This window comes from Semicossyphus pulcher, unplaced genomic scaffold (genome assembly GCF_022749685.1).
Source record: "Semicossyphus pulcher isolate SPU_LCO1_2020_fin unplaced genomic scaffold, fSemPul1.0.p SCAF_13, whole genome shotgun sequence".
NCBI lineage: Eukaryota > Metazoa > Chordata > Actinopteri > Labriformes > Labridae > Semicossyphus > Semicossyphus pulcher.
In genome coordinates, this window is record NW_027211637.1 from 7928351 (window position 1) to 7944916 (window position 16566).

The following is a 16566-nucleotide window of genomic DNA, read 5'->3' on the forward strand; positions in this document are numbered from 1 at the left end:
GGCAAGACACTGAACCCCAAATTGCTCCCGGTGGCATAGCCAACGGGTATGAATGTGATATCTGATTGACAGTTGGGCACTTTACGTAGCAGCCTCTGCCATCAGTGTGTGAATGGGTGAATGTGATATGTAGTGTAAAAGCAGCTTTGAGTGGTCGCAAAGACTAGAAAAGCGCTATATAAGTACAGTCCATTTACCATTTACCATTTTACGAATAAATTATGTTATAATAATGATAATTTCCTGAGTGGAAGAAAACAACCACCTAGTTAATGTCAACAGAAAGACTGTTTATTTGTTTTACAATATTATCTTGTCACATTCGTATATAAACTTTTAGATTTTTCTAGCATTTTTCTTACAGAATGACAGTGATGTTTATCAGATTGCATACCTAGAAAATTAAAGGAATACATGCATCCCAACGAGAACAGCATTAAAAGGAGCAACTTTACATAACAAGCAGAAGTTCACAGCTGTGAGCTCTGCTCTCACTGTGCTCCTCAGTACAGGAAGGAATATTACAGAGGAAGAGGGACGTCCTCTAAACAATACTTTGCAGAGGATAGAAAGTCTATTGGTTAAACCTGTGATGTGGAATTTAAACTTCAATTTGAGCGCAGGATTTTCAGCATCAAATTTAAGCAGTTCCCTAAAGTTAACATACATGAGTTCTCTCATTAACATGAGGCACCACAAACGCAGTAATAAAAAAAAATCATAACTGTTTATACTCCACTGTTGAAATGGAAACAGGAAAGACAACCTCTTAAAAAGGTAGTGGAAAGTGCACTTAGTGGGTCTGTCCAGCACATATCCTGTCCGAACAAATGCCAACAATTCCGTCGAAAATTATTTGAAACACAAGACCATATCCGCCGAACACTTTTGAACTAAACTCCAGATAGTTACCACACTGTGGCACTGCTTCTTTCTGCCTTTCACTGTCTCACAGCTCGTACATTGTTTGTGGACAGGACTAAATCCCAGCTGCATAGGGCAACAAACATCTACTGCTGACACTTTCCCTACACTTCCTCCTGGAATGTACCTACAGATTCAGCACATTAGGGTCTCATAAAGACATTCGCCCGCAGAGACAGGAAATGTGATAACTCGGCATCTCTTGGAGAAGTTGTATCTCTCACTTAAATGTTAGAATCCAGGGTCCATAAATGTTAGGGATCCAAAAGGACAACACTGATTTAAACAAATTAATGGTCTAAACTAAAAACAACTCATATTCTAAAAGATCTTCGTTTTACTGGCCCCGTAAAAATGACTGTACACTGGAATCTAAAAACAAGTCAGCATTTTATTTTTTACATACGAGTCCTTGGGTCTTAACTCAGCTCAGTTTTTTTTATGTACACACATTGAGGGGCCAAGTGCAGGGACACAGAGCACAGCCGTCATCTACATGGTTGTGCTCTGAAAACTGACTGATGGCTTTTACAGCTTTAGACAAGATGATGTCATGATTCATCTCCACAATGAGGAGGAAGCTCTGGACTCATGATAGTGTGCATGGCTTTGAAAAAAAAAAGGTGTACTGTCCTTTAACTCAAATACAAAACAAGAAAAATGAACATGTAATACTAAGCATACACGGTTAACATATAAAAAGTACTGGACATGTCGACAAAGATGAGAAAAATGTAGAAAAGGTAAAGAAGAATATATTGAAGAACTGAAGAATAGAAAAAAAAAAGGCATCTTAACATTATGTTAAAGATAAGAAACTGAAGCAGATGATGATTGTGACGCAGGAGGTGGTTTGGTATGGAGATAGAAAGAGAGATAGAGATAAAGATATGAGTAAAGACAAGAGAGAAAGAGAGAGAGATCTCTGTATTGTAGACATCCTGACAGTTTTCAGTCCTCCTCCTGGTCTTCACACCTCCGGGACAGAGTGATCCATGGCTGACCGCAGGAGACCACCAGACATCCTGGAAAATAAAAATCTGTGTCATCTATTGACAATCTTGTCAGTGGATAATGTCAAATGCAGGCCTAGTTATGTCACTGTAAAGTAAAAGCTTACTACATGCATCTGGCTGGTGCCAATGTCAGTTAATAATGTTACTAGGGCATCTTTAATAACCCTCTCCCACAGAAATTAGCGCATTGACGCAGGTTTTTCTTACCCGGGCAGACCTGCTTATAGATACCTGCACCACCGCCCGATGTCACAAACACGCCCGAAACAGGGTTAGTAAACAGTGAAGATGTTACAGCGGTTAGTTCTTTATTGTATCTATTAATCATTAAAACATCCTGATGACCAAGACAATCATCAGAGCAGACACACACAGGGTGACTGAAACAGATAGAGGTGGTGCTGGTGTGCAAGGTGAGCAGGTTATAGAACTTATACTGTGACTAAACACTTCGATTATATTCACTGTGCCATTGCCTAACACGATAACAGATAAACTAAGTGTGAGTCCTACCTCTTAATCATGTGTTCGTAGACAAACTTGGGCATGATGGTGATGGTCATGGCGGTCGGAGAGGTGGTCAGAATGTCCTTGATCTGAGAATCCTGCAATTTCACACAGGAGCAGAGACATGTGAGGACATTGTGTGATTAGTAAATAACATTTTTTAAGTTGTAGCAAAATTAAAACTGAAACATTTAGGCTAAAAAAAACATTAACAGCCTTCATCACAAGGGCAGGATGAAACTACACATCTTCCAAGGAAGCACCGGACAAAAACGAACTACTGCTAAGTTACTGATACAAACTAAACACTGTTGTGCGTCACATTTGTACAGACTGGGAGCTGCTGAATGCTGCACTTACTTAAAATGCTGCACGTTTCCTCTTTACACTACATTTTGCCAGTACGCGAGCAGCTATCACAATGCAAAATTCACATTAGCCAGAATATACATTATGGGCATCACAGATGTTTTGTAACTATTCTAATATCTGATCAATTTAGTCCATGCTTTTCTACAATACAAGATCAATGAATTTCATCTCATCTTTCACATCCTCCTCATATAGTGACCACTTAGTAAACAGCTTATATCTATCAATGACCAAACTATTTTATGACAAGATTGCTTTACAGAGACAGTGTCTGACCTTGAGTCCAATAACGTTTTGCCCGTTGATTTCACAGATGTAATGTTCAGTCAGCAGGCCGTTGCGGGCAGCAGATCCCTCCTTGACCAGTGATGTGATTTTACCAGACTTGTAGATGAAGCCCACGTGGCCTGAGCTGTCTTTGTGCATAGTGACCGTACGCTGGAATGGCCTTTGAAAAGACAAAGAAAGGATGAGAAATCCACAGGTATAAGATTATATAGGTATACAGATTGGAAAAGATAAGAGAACAAAGAAAATCTATCTTATAATGTTCATAAAAACTAAACAACAACTGAGCAAATGATTGAAACGGCCAGCAGAGGGAGCCAAACATTTCAGCCTCTAATAAAAGCCATAGAACTAAATAATAACAAAAATATAAAGATATATAAATATGTAAAAATGTACACTCAAAGTGCAAATTGGTGATGCCCACAGCTCATCAGATGGCAGCTTCTTACCTCTACTCAATAATCCAACAATAAGGAAACACTCTTTACTATTTTGTGACCTGACTGTATTAAGTACTCCTCACCTGTCCCTGACCACGAGCTCAATGCGTGTCTCGGCCGCAGCCTTCAAAGCCTTGTGGCCCTTGTCGACACTCCATCCGGCACAGTTCTGCCCGTTGATCTGAAGGACCTGGTCCCCAAAACGCAGACCGGCCAGGGCCGCGGGGGAGTTGGCCTGCACCAGCTGGATAAACATACCCTGAGACAGGAAGGAGGAAACAGATAAAACATTCAAAATGAGTCCAAGAAACAGAGGAAGAGGCAAGACAGACACTGTTTGGTGGAGAGAAAACAAAGGAGCAACTTGAGGAAACAGGCAAGGACACAGAGAGGAACGAGGAGAAAAAATGTTCATAACAGAGGAAATGCCAGAAATGTCAGTGCACAGCAACCCTAATGTGGGTATATTCTTCCCCTGCATTTAAAAATAACATTTGGATTTTTGTAGCTCATTGGCTAAATAATTGTCCTGTTTGGTCGTTATGAGTCACTGTACCTTGCACGTGTATCCATGGCAACCGCAAAAAACGTGCTCAGGTTCAGTTTGATCACACACAGTCGATTAAGAAGACTTGTGAAGTCCTATTTCAAGAAGGTGTGATCATTGACACACACAATAACAAACTCGTTTCTGCAATGCTGATTCCCCACTTTATTTTCTGGTCACTCACTCCAACCTTTTTTCCACTAACCAGAAAAAGTATATATTTAAAGCTCCTGTGAGGAGTTTTTTACTGGTTATGTAATAAGCTGAAATAATTTCTAATTACTCTCTTTGATGTAGAAAAGCAAACCCGACCATCGGCAACAAGATCAATTATTTCTATTTAGTTATTTTTAATGCCTGAAACTGCTAGATACATGACAAAGCAGGATACGATTTTTTGTTTAAAACCAACACTTAAGCATGTACAGGACAAAATCAGCAAACACAAAAGAGGCACGGCTTTGTCCACAGGGGGCGCTAAAATTGATTAAAAAAAAACGGAAGTTCCCCATGGGACCTTTAATGTGTAATTTATATTGTTTGTTTAGATTATCAGTTGGTTTTCTTGCAAGAACTATTGGGAAGAACAGAGAAACAGACCAGATGCACAAAATATGGAGAATGCAACCTGGTGGAGCTCAAACGTCTGTACTTTCTGAAAACTCAAACTGGTTATTAGTGATTATTACATAACTCATGTATGTGGTATTTTGATAGCCCTCTGATATTTACTCACCAAACAGGATCTGTACCTGCATTTGGCTTTTGGTGGGTGTTTATTTCACATCCCAGTGACAATGGCACTCCCCTTTGCAAAACACTGCCCTAACAGAGACGGAGCTCAGTTTGTTGTCGTAATCTAAAGCTACTTACACAGCACTTACTGCATGTGTTTCATAATGAATGTGTCTTAATGTAACGGCAGGCTTTTACTTTGAAACAAACAACCAAAGGAAAATGAATGCCAGTGACATAACTAAGAGACGGCTTAATTGTCACCTGGTTCATTTTAGTTTGAAAGGACTCTTTGTGTGTCCCCACTTACTGTCCTCTACCATTTGTGATTGCTGAACTCTGAAATACTCTTCGGAAGAGCTTTTTAGTAATAAATAAATTAATATCCTGACAAATAAAAATTCCATCTTGTTATGTAGTAACGAATTTTCAACTGGTTAAATTTGTATCTGTGAAACCCCCAGTGATCATACACTGAGATAGATAGATAGATAGATAGATAGATACTTGAGTCTGACCCAGATCTCCCTGAACAGGTGGAGAAAAATTGAAAAAGGGGGTGTGGATTTCCTTAGTCATCAGTATGTTGTCAAAGGGCTGTTGGTGACAGGCTTGTCCAGGCTGAATAATTTATGCAAGGACAGGTGCGTGTCAGAGTTTGTGATGCACACTCACGTTGTCGATGGCCCTGAGTCGCAGTCCCACCTTCCCGTCCTGGTCCTTACAGAGGATAATCTCCCTCAAACCGGGGCGGACCTCTGCCCTCTGAATGCCAACGTCTGCCCCCGTTACAGGCCGAATCATTCCCCCATAAGCTGAGCTGGGGGGCAATGCCACTTGCTGAGGGGGGAGGATGAAGCCATACAGCATTGGGAGGTGAGAAAATGAGGGTGGGTTGAGAAGAACAAGAGGAATCAAAGATTAAAAGGGGCATGTAAGATTAAAATTCATTTGAAGATAAACATTAGAAAAAAATCATGTTGGAGGTGAAGATATCAGCAAATGGCAGAAATACAGATGGTTACATGCCAGCTGACTAAGCTAGGGTGCTGAGAGAGCCTTGACATCTGCAGGATACACACACAAACACACACATGCACACACAATTGGAGGGGGAGTGAAGAGCTCACACTCTCCCACACACAGCTTCAGGCCTGTGGTGAGTCACTCAGTGATTTGGATATCCAGGAACAGAATACTGTTATTTTTTTTATCAACTAAAAACATGTTTCATCATGAGGCATGTTGGTTTGAAATGAGAGGCTTTAATATGTTTGTTTTATAAAATAGCTCTTTTTCTTAGTCAAAATTATAAAGGTAATAATTTTTAGACAAAGTTAAGAAATGGAATGGCACATATTTAACACAATGAACCCTATTCCAAGGTGTTGGGGAGTAGTTGTATAAAGCCTTTTATGTCTCCAGAGGAGGCTGTGTGTACTCTGGTAAATGTGATGTCATGAGCCACTTTCAGAGGAGGTGAAAGACTTCAAGACTCCAAAGACTTGAAAATGAGAACAATCTGGAGGCTGGGAGTTGGAAGAAAGTGAGCTTACCAGACCTCTGTAGCCCGCTACTCTCAATCACGACTCCAACAACGATATGAGAGTGCAATATTGAATCGGTGGTGTACGCTGTTAATAATGCATCCACACTTTCAGATGTTTTAATGCACTGACACACTCACAATCACTTACATTGTCAGCCACAGGAACCAAGGCCAGGTTCCTCTGAACTTCATCACTGTTGAGAGCCAGACCCATGTAGTCTCCAAGCTCTTCCAGATTGGGGTACAAGCCTGAGAGGATGGAGAGAGGGGTGGAAGGAGGAAGTGAGGAGGTGAGGAGAGAAAGAAAATCAAAGTTATTCAAGGTTATTCATTCTTTATCTGATTGTATACTTTCTAATGTTTTGTATTAACAGATTTAAAACCATAATTCCCTCAGTAGTTGCTTTAGTGGATCTCATTCTGTCCTGTACTTTATATTTTATTCATGCCGTCCATCACAGTCGGATCAGCCCTCCATTGGAGGAATGCTAATAATGAGCACTCTGTGTTGCAGTGCAGTAAAACTTTCCTGGCATCAGTATTCAATCCCTTGTTATGACGGAAAGTCTATGACGAGAGCCTGCTGCTGCCTTTGCAGCAGATTACTGCATTTATACACGCAAAGGTGAAAGAAAGGACAGCCTGTTTCTACCAAGTAGTTTACATGAGTGTTAATGCTACTAAGTTATTTTAACATTTAAAAATTTAACCACTGCTAGCAGTTGTAGCACCGCTAAATGGACTAGTTCTCCCACATAGCACTGGAATCAGCTAGCTATATTATTATAAGAGACCTGGTAATTTGTCAGAATGTGCTGGTGTGTGTGTGTTTTGAACCTTGTTAGCAGCATGGCTTTAGATATGGCAGTCAGTCACTTAACTCAATTGGTCCAGACTGAAATAGTTCAACAAATGTAATAGATGGACTGCCTTTAAATACATGTACAGACATTCATGTTCCCCAGACGAGGAATCAGAGTAATTTTCATGATACATTGACTTTGTTTTAGAGCAACCAGACAGCTTAGGGGCGGAATGCAATAAAATGTATTAATCTCTCAGGGTGAATTCTTTGGTGGCCACTTAACTTGTTATCTAACACCAACATAATTGCATAATTGTATCAGATATACTTTGGGTTCAGTGCTGGGAAGCAAATGTTAGCATGCAAACACACAGCCACCGAGATGTTCTGCATGTGGGCATTGTCATTGTGAGCATGGTGATGTTGTAACAGAGCTTCTGCCATGGTTGTTGACTATTAGTCATGTATAATATAAAACATATTCAGTGTCAGCATATTTTTGTGATCCAACCTGACCTCTTCCAGACTTGTTTGAGGGAAGACTTGTTTACTGTATATCGGATGTCAGTATTGGCTTCAAAGTATACCAGAACACCAATAATCATCTCAAGAGTGAAATGGTATGTATAGAAATCAGTTGTTTTCAAGGTTGTTAGGATACATGATTCTGGCACCTTATATATATTGCCTTGCTTAAAATGTTGCGTTATTTTGTCTTATTGCCAGATACACAGCCCTAAAAATGTGTGGGAAGGCAAACGGGCGAGGCCCAAGCTCACAAAGTCCGTACAAAGTCCAACACACATCAACCAATAAGATCTACGCGCAGTAGCAGGAAGTAGCTCAGGGATTTTGGTCATTACATAAATCAATATAGCCTATATTTCTTTGTTTCAACATCAATGGTTGCACCAGGTAGAGTCAAGCCTTAAGTCAACATGTAATTGATTCCAACCACATACATGCACTCCACCCAGGCACACTCACTGCACAGCTCTCATCACGGTGCAGAGGTCAGGGAATTAGAGAGAAAGAGAGAAAAACACCAGCATGGGCTATTTTTTTGGCCGAACATATGAAGTATATAAAAATGTACAAAATGCAGATCATGATTCATTCATCACTCCTACACCAGACCCGTACAAAAAACACCAAATGTAGGTGTTTCATTATTACAGAAAACTGAGAATGTGCAGTCATAAAAGGTACCCTCTCTTTCTCTTTATGTGCTGTTTCATAACCCTCTCTTTCATTCAATTATCCAGCACAAACCTGCTTCACATATACCAAAAGAGAAAAAAGAAAGAATGGTAAAGAACTCTTTTTATTCATTTCAATAGCATTTTACTGTTCTTGCACTTTACCCCTTGCCTGAGCCCCTTTAGCTCAGAAATCTACTAGGGATGCACAATATTGGTTTTTTTTGCCGATATCCAATATGCCGATATTTGCCAACCCTTTTGCTGATTTTGATACCAATCTATGAGGCACGTGTTTTTTTTCCACCAAATTGCAGAAAGTCTCCTCTGTAGTGGAATTGATGGAGCAGGCAGTGCTCAACACACTCGCACCGAGTTAATGTCGTAGCATTACGTCAAGCTTTTTGAGGGAATTATCGAGCATTTATGCATAATTAAAGTGTTGTTTTATTGGCGGAAAATATCGGCAGAAAAATGACAATGTCATTTTTAAGCCATAATCTGCAGATACGGATAACGTGCTGATAATCCCCAACATCTACCTTAAGCTACAGTATTTGGGAAACAACCTTTAAACTTAAATCCTTGTCTCTAAATTAGGGAATAAATTAATTCTCCATTCCCTTCAATTCATGCCTCCTGAGAAAATCTACGGCTGATTATTAGTCTTACTTTACAGGGCAAATATGTCATAAGGAGTGAATTATTCATATCTAATTTTAAGTTGTTTTGTATCTTTAAAAGTCTGATGCAGGCTGTGTTTGAACTTCTTTATTCTTTATTTGAATTTCTTTAAAGTTCTTCTATTCCTTGAGGGGGCGTTCCCATTGCCTCGTATTCTTTGAAAAGTGGACTGCTCAGGGTATTCAGCCTGTTAAAAAAGATTTCAAAGGGTGGGTTAAAAAAAACTGAAATTTTCAAAGGAAACTGAACTGCATAGAAAAGAACTGAACAATGTTTCATCAGTTCTTAACCTGGCTTCTATTTTATGCACCATTCATTCTTATAGCTTTGGTATGTTTCTAACAAAGAGGATCCTTGAAAACAGTGACAGGAATAAGAAATGTCAAGTTGTTGAGGCAATTTAAAGGCAGGGACCTTGGTGCATCTGGTCCAGGTTTGGTTCACTGTAAAGGTCAATCAAAAATTTCCCTTTTAAATCTCTCTCTCTGTATACCTCCCCCACAACAGGGGAACAAACTCCTCTCATCTCTCTTCTAGCTCACCCATACACCCCCTGGGTCTCTGCCTTCTCCCTCGTTTTCATACAAACTCCTCCTCCTCTCTCTTTCTCCCATCAGGCCCAGTCCCAGCACAACAGCCAGAGCCAGTCTCCATGGTGACTCACAGCTAGCTCTGCTGAGGTAAAACAAAAGCCCCAAATCCCACAGGACTTTGAATCCGCACAGAGAAAAGAGAAACTGAATGAGTGGGAGACTGAAAAAGGGGGAGAAGTGAGTGAAAATAGGCAGAAAAGTTGTGTTCTGTAAACTCTAAAGGCCCCTTTTTCCATCATTAACTCTTTTCTTCCATGTCACTCTGGCTTACTGCCGAGTTCATGTCTACTTTGACACAAACTTAGAAAAAACATAAACCCCTGAGCTGGGAAACAATAAGAGAAAGGAAACACAGTGACAAACAGAGAAGGATATCATAGCCGGCGTGGGAGACCTATTTATTCCCATTATGACTCCTCTTCCCATGCCAGTCCTCTCAACAAGCCATTTTTATCCCTTTCCAAGAATTGTAAACAAGAGAAAAATAAACAATGGAAAAGAGAGAAAATGACAAGGAAAGATAGTCAGTAGACACCGGTGAGAGTGTTACTGTTACAATTTAGAGAATGAGCGTTTTTTTGCGATTTTTCTCATGATAGCCACAATAGAGGGATAAAACATGCTCTAAAAACTTTCAATGGTACGTGCGTGACTCACTTGATCCTGGCATCCCTGCAGTTGCAGGCTGAGGCTGGTAGGTTCCCTCAGAGATGGCAGGCATGGTGGTGGCTGTGTGGGCATACTGGGCCTGAGCCTAGAAAGCAATCAAGACACATAAGTCACAAAAAAGTACTTTAGAAATGTATGCCAACTTTGTAATAAGAAAATCTAAATCCTTTTTACATTCAAACCCTGATTAAATTGATTTAAACAGAGCACACCTTAAAACATGCATGTATTTCCTACATTTCTATATTTTACAGGATTATGTCTTATTTTCTTTTTTCAAACATCTTGCTACAAAGCGCAATCCCTTTTGTAATTGATCCAAAATAGCAGAGGCTAGCACAGACTGTAGGGTATAGCTAATTCGATTTCCTTGCTACAATCCATTTAACGTGACACTCTTACCTTGATGACCTTATCGACCTTGAGGTCCTCGAGGGATGGATACAGGGACATACTGCAGAGAAAACACAAACAGCTGTGAGTGGAGAGCCCCGAGAGAGGTATAATGGCAAAGCTATACGTGATAACAAACCTCACCAGACCACTAACCATGATAACCTCATATGACCTGCATGCAATTCATTATAATGGGACTATATTTTATATTAATATTCACTGAAATGACTAACTGTGATGTACAAGTATTCTCTGCCACCCTCACCCACTTTACCCCTCCTGTCCTCTCCACTAAACTGAATCTGCCTGAATACAGCCATTTAGTTTATTTTGGGTCAGGATAATGAAGTAGCTGTGTTAAATAATCATGCTTTCAAAATAGACCAAAACAATACTGATGATTTTTGTTTGCAATTACTGAGCAGCTCTACCAGGTCGTTTTGTTTTGGAAAGGAGGAGACATCTGTGGATAATTCTTTTCCTGGAAAAAACTCATAAACAATGGCTCAATCCTAATCTCCATCAAAAGGCCTGAGCACTAAACACACACATGGACTTAAATGAAATCAGGCCTGCAGTGCATGAGGGTGCGAGCCCATGAGGGCTTGAAAGGGTATAAATAGGAGAAATGGGACACGATTGTGACATCACTTGTTACTGAGAAACAAGCAGTACCATTAAGTAAGTCTTGATAAATTTGAGCAAACTACCAAAAGTCCACATAGTCATTAATGTCAATGTAATGGAAATCCAAGGTGGATGTTTAATTAATAGAAAACAACTCTACAAATGTCCTGTAAACATCCACAACAGTGAGTAGCCAGTCGCTTATAGATTCAATTATTTGGGGGTTTCTTCCCTTCACTGTCCATGCTTGCTTTGTTTATATCTAGTTGGGTTGTAAAAATCAAATTTTATACATCCCCCAATTTTGCTATGAACTTTGGGAAACTCCAACAGGAAAGTCTGCAGACATGTGGACTCAAAGAAAAGTTGCAATTTGACATTGAAAGTCAACATTAGCCACCTTAGGAATTTAACAGTGGGACCGTCCTGAGGCCTCACACACTTGGCAGGAACGCACCACAGACTCGGCACTCCGTGAGTGTGGTGATTTGGAGTGGGCCAAATAAACCAGAAGGCTCAGCACCTAAACAACAGGGTAAGCTAATGCTATCACCAGCTTGACTTGCAGTCACCTGTGAAATGCTGAATCGCATTTCTGTTTGTACCAGTATTATTAGTTTTACTGTAAGATATGTATTTTTTTCAATTAAAAAATAATGCAGCCTTAGAAATGTGGGATGAGAAACCCTGATTGTTGATATTTTGCTAGCTATGTTACTCCCTCCCAGTACTGCACTGTTGTTTGTGATCAACAAGGGAAATTCCCCAAAATTAGTTCTTCTTCGCCTCTCTAAAAATGTTGTTGTCAGTGGCAGCCATAATACATTAATGTTGTGTAGGCTACTGTTTTGAAGTGGCAAAGAACTTATTTTCATTAAAAAAAAAGTTGATCTTTCGGGGCGTTTAAATGACTGAATCATATCACAGCAAAGACTGGCATACTCATAAATAGCATTTGGGAAAGAAACAAACATATTGAAGATAAATAGATCCAGTGCCCAGAAACTAAGTACCCTGTGCACTTCTATTTAAAAAACACAATAAAGCATTGGTTGCAAAGCTCTAAAAATAGCCCAGCAACAAACTGCCACAACAAGTAAGCTAATGGACACACACAGACACTGTCAGTGTGTGTACAGCACAATGGAAATACTGAGTGCACTTATTGTGATGTGTGTCATGACTTGTGACATCACAGTCACATTACTTCATCCTGGCAGAGCAACTCTGTTATCTAACCTTGCTCTCACACTGGGTGATCTGAAGGTGCAGTTGTGTGCTGACTTTGACTTACTGCTGTAAATGATGAACAGCTATTTTGTTCAACTACTCTAAAGCTCAACTGCATTGACCATCTGCACTTTTTCATTCAAGAGAAGCTTTCTGTTGAAGTTCAAACTATGGAAAAACTGACACACAGGTGCTTTGTTTAAAGTACAGGTGGCCAAATAACATAATCATGAGTAAACATGGGTGGAAGTCAGGACACTACAAACATAAAAGCACAAACATTGGTTGTTGTTTGTCAGTGTCAGACGATGTTGTAAACCACTTTAATACGTGGTGGTTTACGTCAGACAAGCTACAGTCAGAAGTACTCAGAAGAACTCTACCGCAGCATATAGACAAAACAACTGCCTGAAACAGGAAGAGGAAATGTAAGATTACACTCTGTCAGCTGACTGACATTATACAATCATTGCTGCAGAACAGGCTTGGACACGCAGTGGCACAATTATGGGTAATAAAAAAACCCAGGTATGTTCGAGTCTGACATCTCATTTTCCAGTCAATTCATGAGTTTGCCTTTATTTTACACTAATGCTCAAATGTCTCTGTGTGACCTGATGTCTACTGATTTGGAACATAAAAATTAGGTAGTTGCTGCTTCTAAAGAACAGTGCTTAAAACTAGTTAACAATAAAAGAGCTTGTTGTCAAAGCAGCCACTTGCCCTGTACGATTCAAGCTGGGGACCTTTGCTTCCAGGGTTAAAGCTTGAAATGTTATTTTATTATAACTCTATCTCTTAATTATAATTTACATAGTTTGGTCTAAAAAATACCAGATCTGTGTGGGAAAAAAAGGAAACAACTGTTGCAGAGTCCAATGAGACAAATACTAAGAACAAATCCTAGGCCTATATCAGCGCTAGCTTTGCCCCCTTTTTTATAACATTATTTTACTCAACATGTGACCAGGATGTTCACTGAGTTTCTATTTCTATTCAAGATCAATATTCCTGTCACCGTTTCATTTATAAGCCCACACGCTTCTTTGTTGTCTTATCTTCTTTAAATGACTCAGAGATCCAGTTGGAATATAATGCGCTTGTCATCTGTACAATTCCAAATACAGTTACATGAACTTTAACATGAATCTGAAAAAGCAGTGTACTTGTAATCACAAGGAGAGAGGCATCACTGATTTCCCACCCATTTTCTCAACCACACTGTAACAACTGTGTGTCACAATCACAAGACTTGTGAACACATCCCTTTCTCAATAAAGGAACAGGAAGATGAAGCATGGAGCATGACAGTGTAATGAAAAACAGACATTGTGACAAACTACCAAAGTGCAAGAATACAAAACACTTCTAATATGAGACACAAAAGCAGCCATATGAATAAACAAACTCAAGTCACGTAAACAAACACAGACCCATTCCTCTTTATATTGATTTACCCCATCACACAAAGTTCCACTGTTTACTAACGCATCATATTGTGCCAAAATAACCCATCACAAAAAGTCTTTTCAAATGAAAGTACAAAACAAATCTATTTGTGGGATTTGTGCTGATGACGTATGCACACACTGGCAGGATGTGTGGCTAAACATTCACTTTGACACCAGTAAGCGAAGGAAGCCTCCTTAAAATAAACAAATCATTCCAACCACAATCACATCACTGGAAGATCTCACTCTCCCAGCTACTCCAGCCACTACACTATTCAGTTATTCTCAGTCCTCACAGACAAGTGCACCATTGTTGTGAAACAGAGGGCCATTTTAACACCTGCTGGTGTTTACTTTTCAGATATGTTTGTTTGCTTACTTAAAATTCTGCCCTCATTTGAACTATGGAGCCAGGACACTGTCGTTAAGTGTTGACAAAACCTGAAAAGTAAATACTGATGTTGAAACTTTTACACTGGAAAAAATGGTCATGTTGCTGACTCAAGTACGGGCATGGAAAAGAGTTCAAGTGAAAAATAAAACAAATTCATGAGAAATGTTTTCCTTTTTTTTTGTTACACTGGTTTTCCAGGGTTCAATTCTTTGTCGCCGTTTTTCCATAGACAGAATCAGGAAATGAGAGCTCGATTTACATGTAATCTGCATATAGGCTATTTAAAAATCAGGAAGGATATAGCACATTTTCTGGAAGTTGAATGAATAAAAAGTTTATATAAAATGGCCACATTGAAAGGACTATTTATTATTACATTGTGAATTATAGATTCGACATATAGAAGGCACTTTTAGAAAGTTCAGCGTTTTTCTTCTCTTCTGAATCTCTGTGCTTTTAATTAAGCATGTGATGATCAGAATCAGAACCAGAAATACTTTATTTATCCCCGGCTGGATATTGGGGTGTTGCTCTGACACAGAGAGATGCATGAGGAAATAGAGGAAATATAATAGAAGTAACGTAAGAAGAAATATGTCAAGTATGTACAGTATATATACACAAAATAAGAAGAAATAAAGATTAAAATATAAAATATAAAAATGCTGAGAAATGGGCTCTCTGGTGATTTTAATATGAATGTCAGAATTAAATATAATTGTCTGATTAAGTACAGTAACACAGTAACACAACATTGTGAATTATGACAAACTGACTGCCCTATTTATTTGCCTGCGGCTTAAGTTTGCCTGTATACACAATTGTATGTAGACAGGCAATTCTTTGCTTTACTGAGAGCTGTTCAGGAAGAGGCTTTACATCTCTGTTGTGCTCGTTGCTAGTCAGCCTGAAAGTATGCAGCTAGCAAACCAAAGTCTTTGGTGAAAACTGGGAAGGAAAGAGAGGGCTAACTTCAGTTAGCTTGAACTAATCGGTTATCTACAAGAATGTGGTCTTCTTGGCAGCTTATTTCGGTCTCTTGACATGGCTGGGAAAGAGACAGAGGGAGTGGGAGGGAGGAGGAGGACGACTGACCACGGTGAACAGGAACAGAGGTCTGTACTGACCCACACCCTTTCTACTGTATTTTACCTAATAATGTCATATTTTTAATTTTATAATTCATACTATAATGTTACATTTGTTCAGACGTTACAGGTAGGTTACTTTGACTCAATCATACAGTTATCTTCAATAAACAAATAACACGAACTCCTGTATTGCCGTTATAACAACACAGGAAGTACACATGGCTCAGATATAATACGTGTAGGGCTTAAATAACGTGAGCTTAATTATAATGGATTAGGCGTTTCCTTTTATTCCAGTATTGGTGCAATGTTTGTGTATAATTTCAGTGAGGAACAACATCTACGTTTCTGTCACATTACTGCTCATAACAGCGACTTAAAATGTTGTTAATCATCGTTGGCTTACGTTACAGTGCCCGACTGCACGGTCATTGAACATTAATGTTAACCAACCTTAGCTGGTTTTTGCAGACAGAAAAACAGATACAGTAGTTAGCTGAAACGTAAACAGACTAAAAGGTATATCTATGAACACAAACCTAGTCCCCTTTAGCTCAGGCGCTTAGAACGTCGTCTTTGTTCCATCATGAACAGCAGGGAAGCAGAGCTAGCCATAACGCTAGCTTGTTGGGGAAACGGAACCTTCATGTAACCGTTAACGTTACAGCTAGTGACGGTTTGGTACGACAGTTTGGTAGAGATGGTCTTACCTTCAATGTCTTAGTTGTAAAATCAGCCCAAAAACGTCGGGATGTCAGGCAGCAGCAAAGTCCTTTATTTTTCTCTTTCTCTGTCTTCGCCGCTTTTGCTCTTCGTCGTGGAGACAGCACTGAAGGGGATTTCTGGAAAGTGATCTCACTGTTGGCTTCCTGGTCAATCAATGTTGACGCTGTAAGCCACGCCCCGTATCGGTCTCACGTGACCAATTATATACCGTCAATGCCTGTAGCTATTTCATGACCTATCAAACCTCTTGAGCTTATTTTGACATACCAAAATGCTATTTTTATATCTTTTGCTTGTTTTGTTTGATTGTTAACGTTCAC

At 39.5% G+C, this 16566-nt stretch overlaps 1 protein-coding gene across 1 annotated transcript; it reads right to left on the reverse strand.

The window, feature by feature from the left end:
• Positions 1-280: 280 nt before the first annotated feature.
• sdcbp2 (syndecan binding protein (syntenin) 2) lies at positions 281-16363 on the reverse strand. Its single transcript, XM_069660331.1, has 9 exons — positions 16231-16363; positions 10734-10785; positions 10320-10416; positions 6530-6630; positions 5508-5672; positions 3634-3809; positions 3096-3267; positions 2454-2545; positions 281-1949 (listed from the first exon to the last, which is right to left on the reverse strand). Exons 2-9 carry the CDS (start codon positions 10782-10784, stop codon positions 1895-1897), a joined length of 909 nt encoding a protein of 302 aa, XP_069516432.1. The 5' UTR covers position 10785; positions 16231-16363; the 3' UTR covers positions 281-1894.
• Positions 16364-16566: the final 203 nt, after the last annotated feature.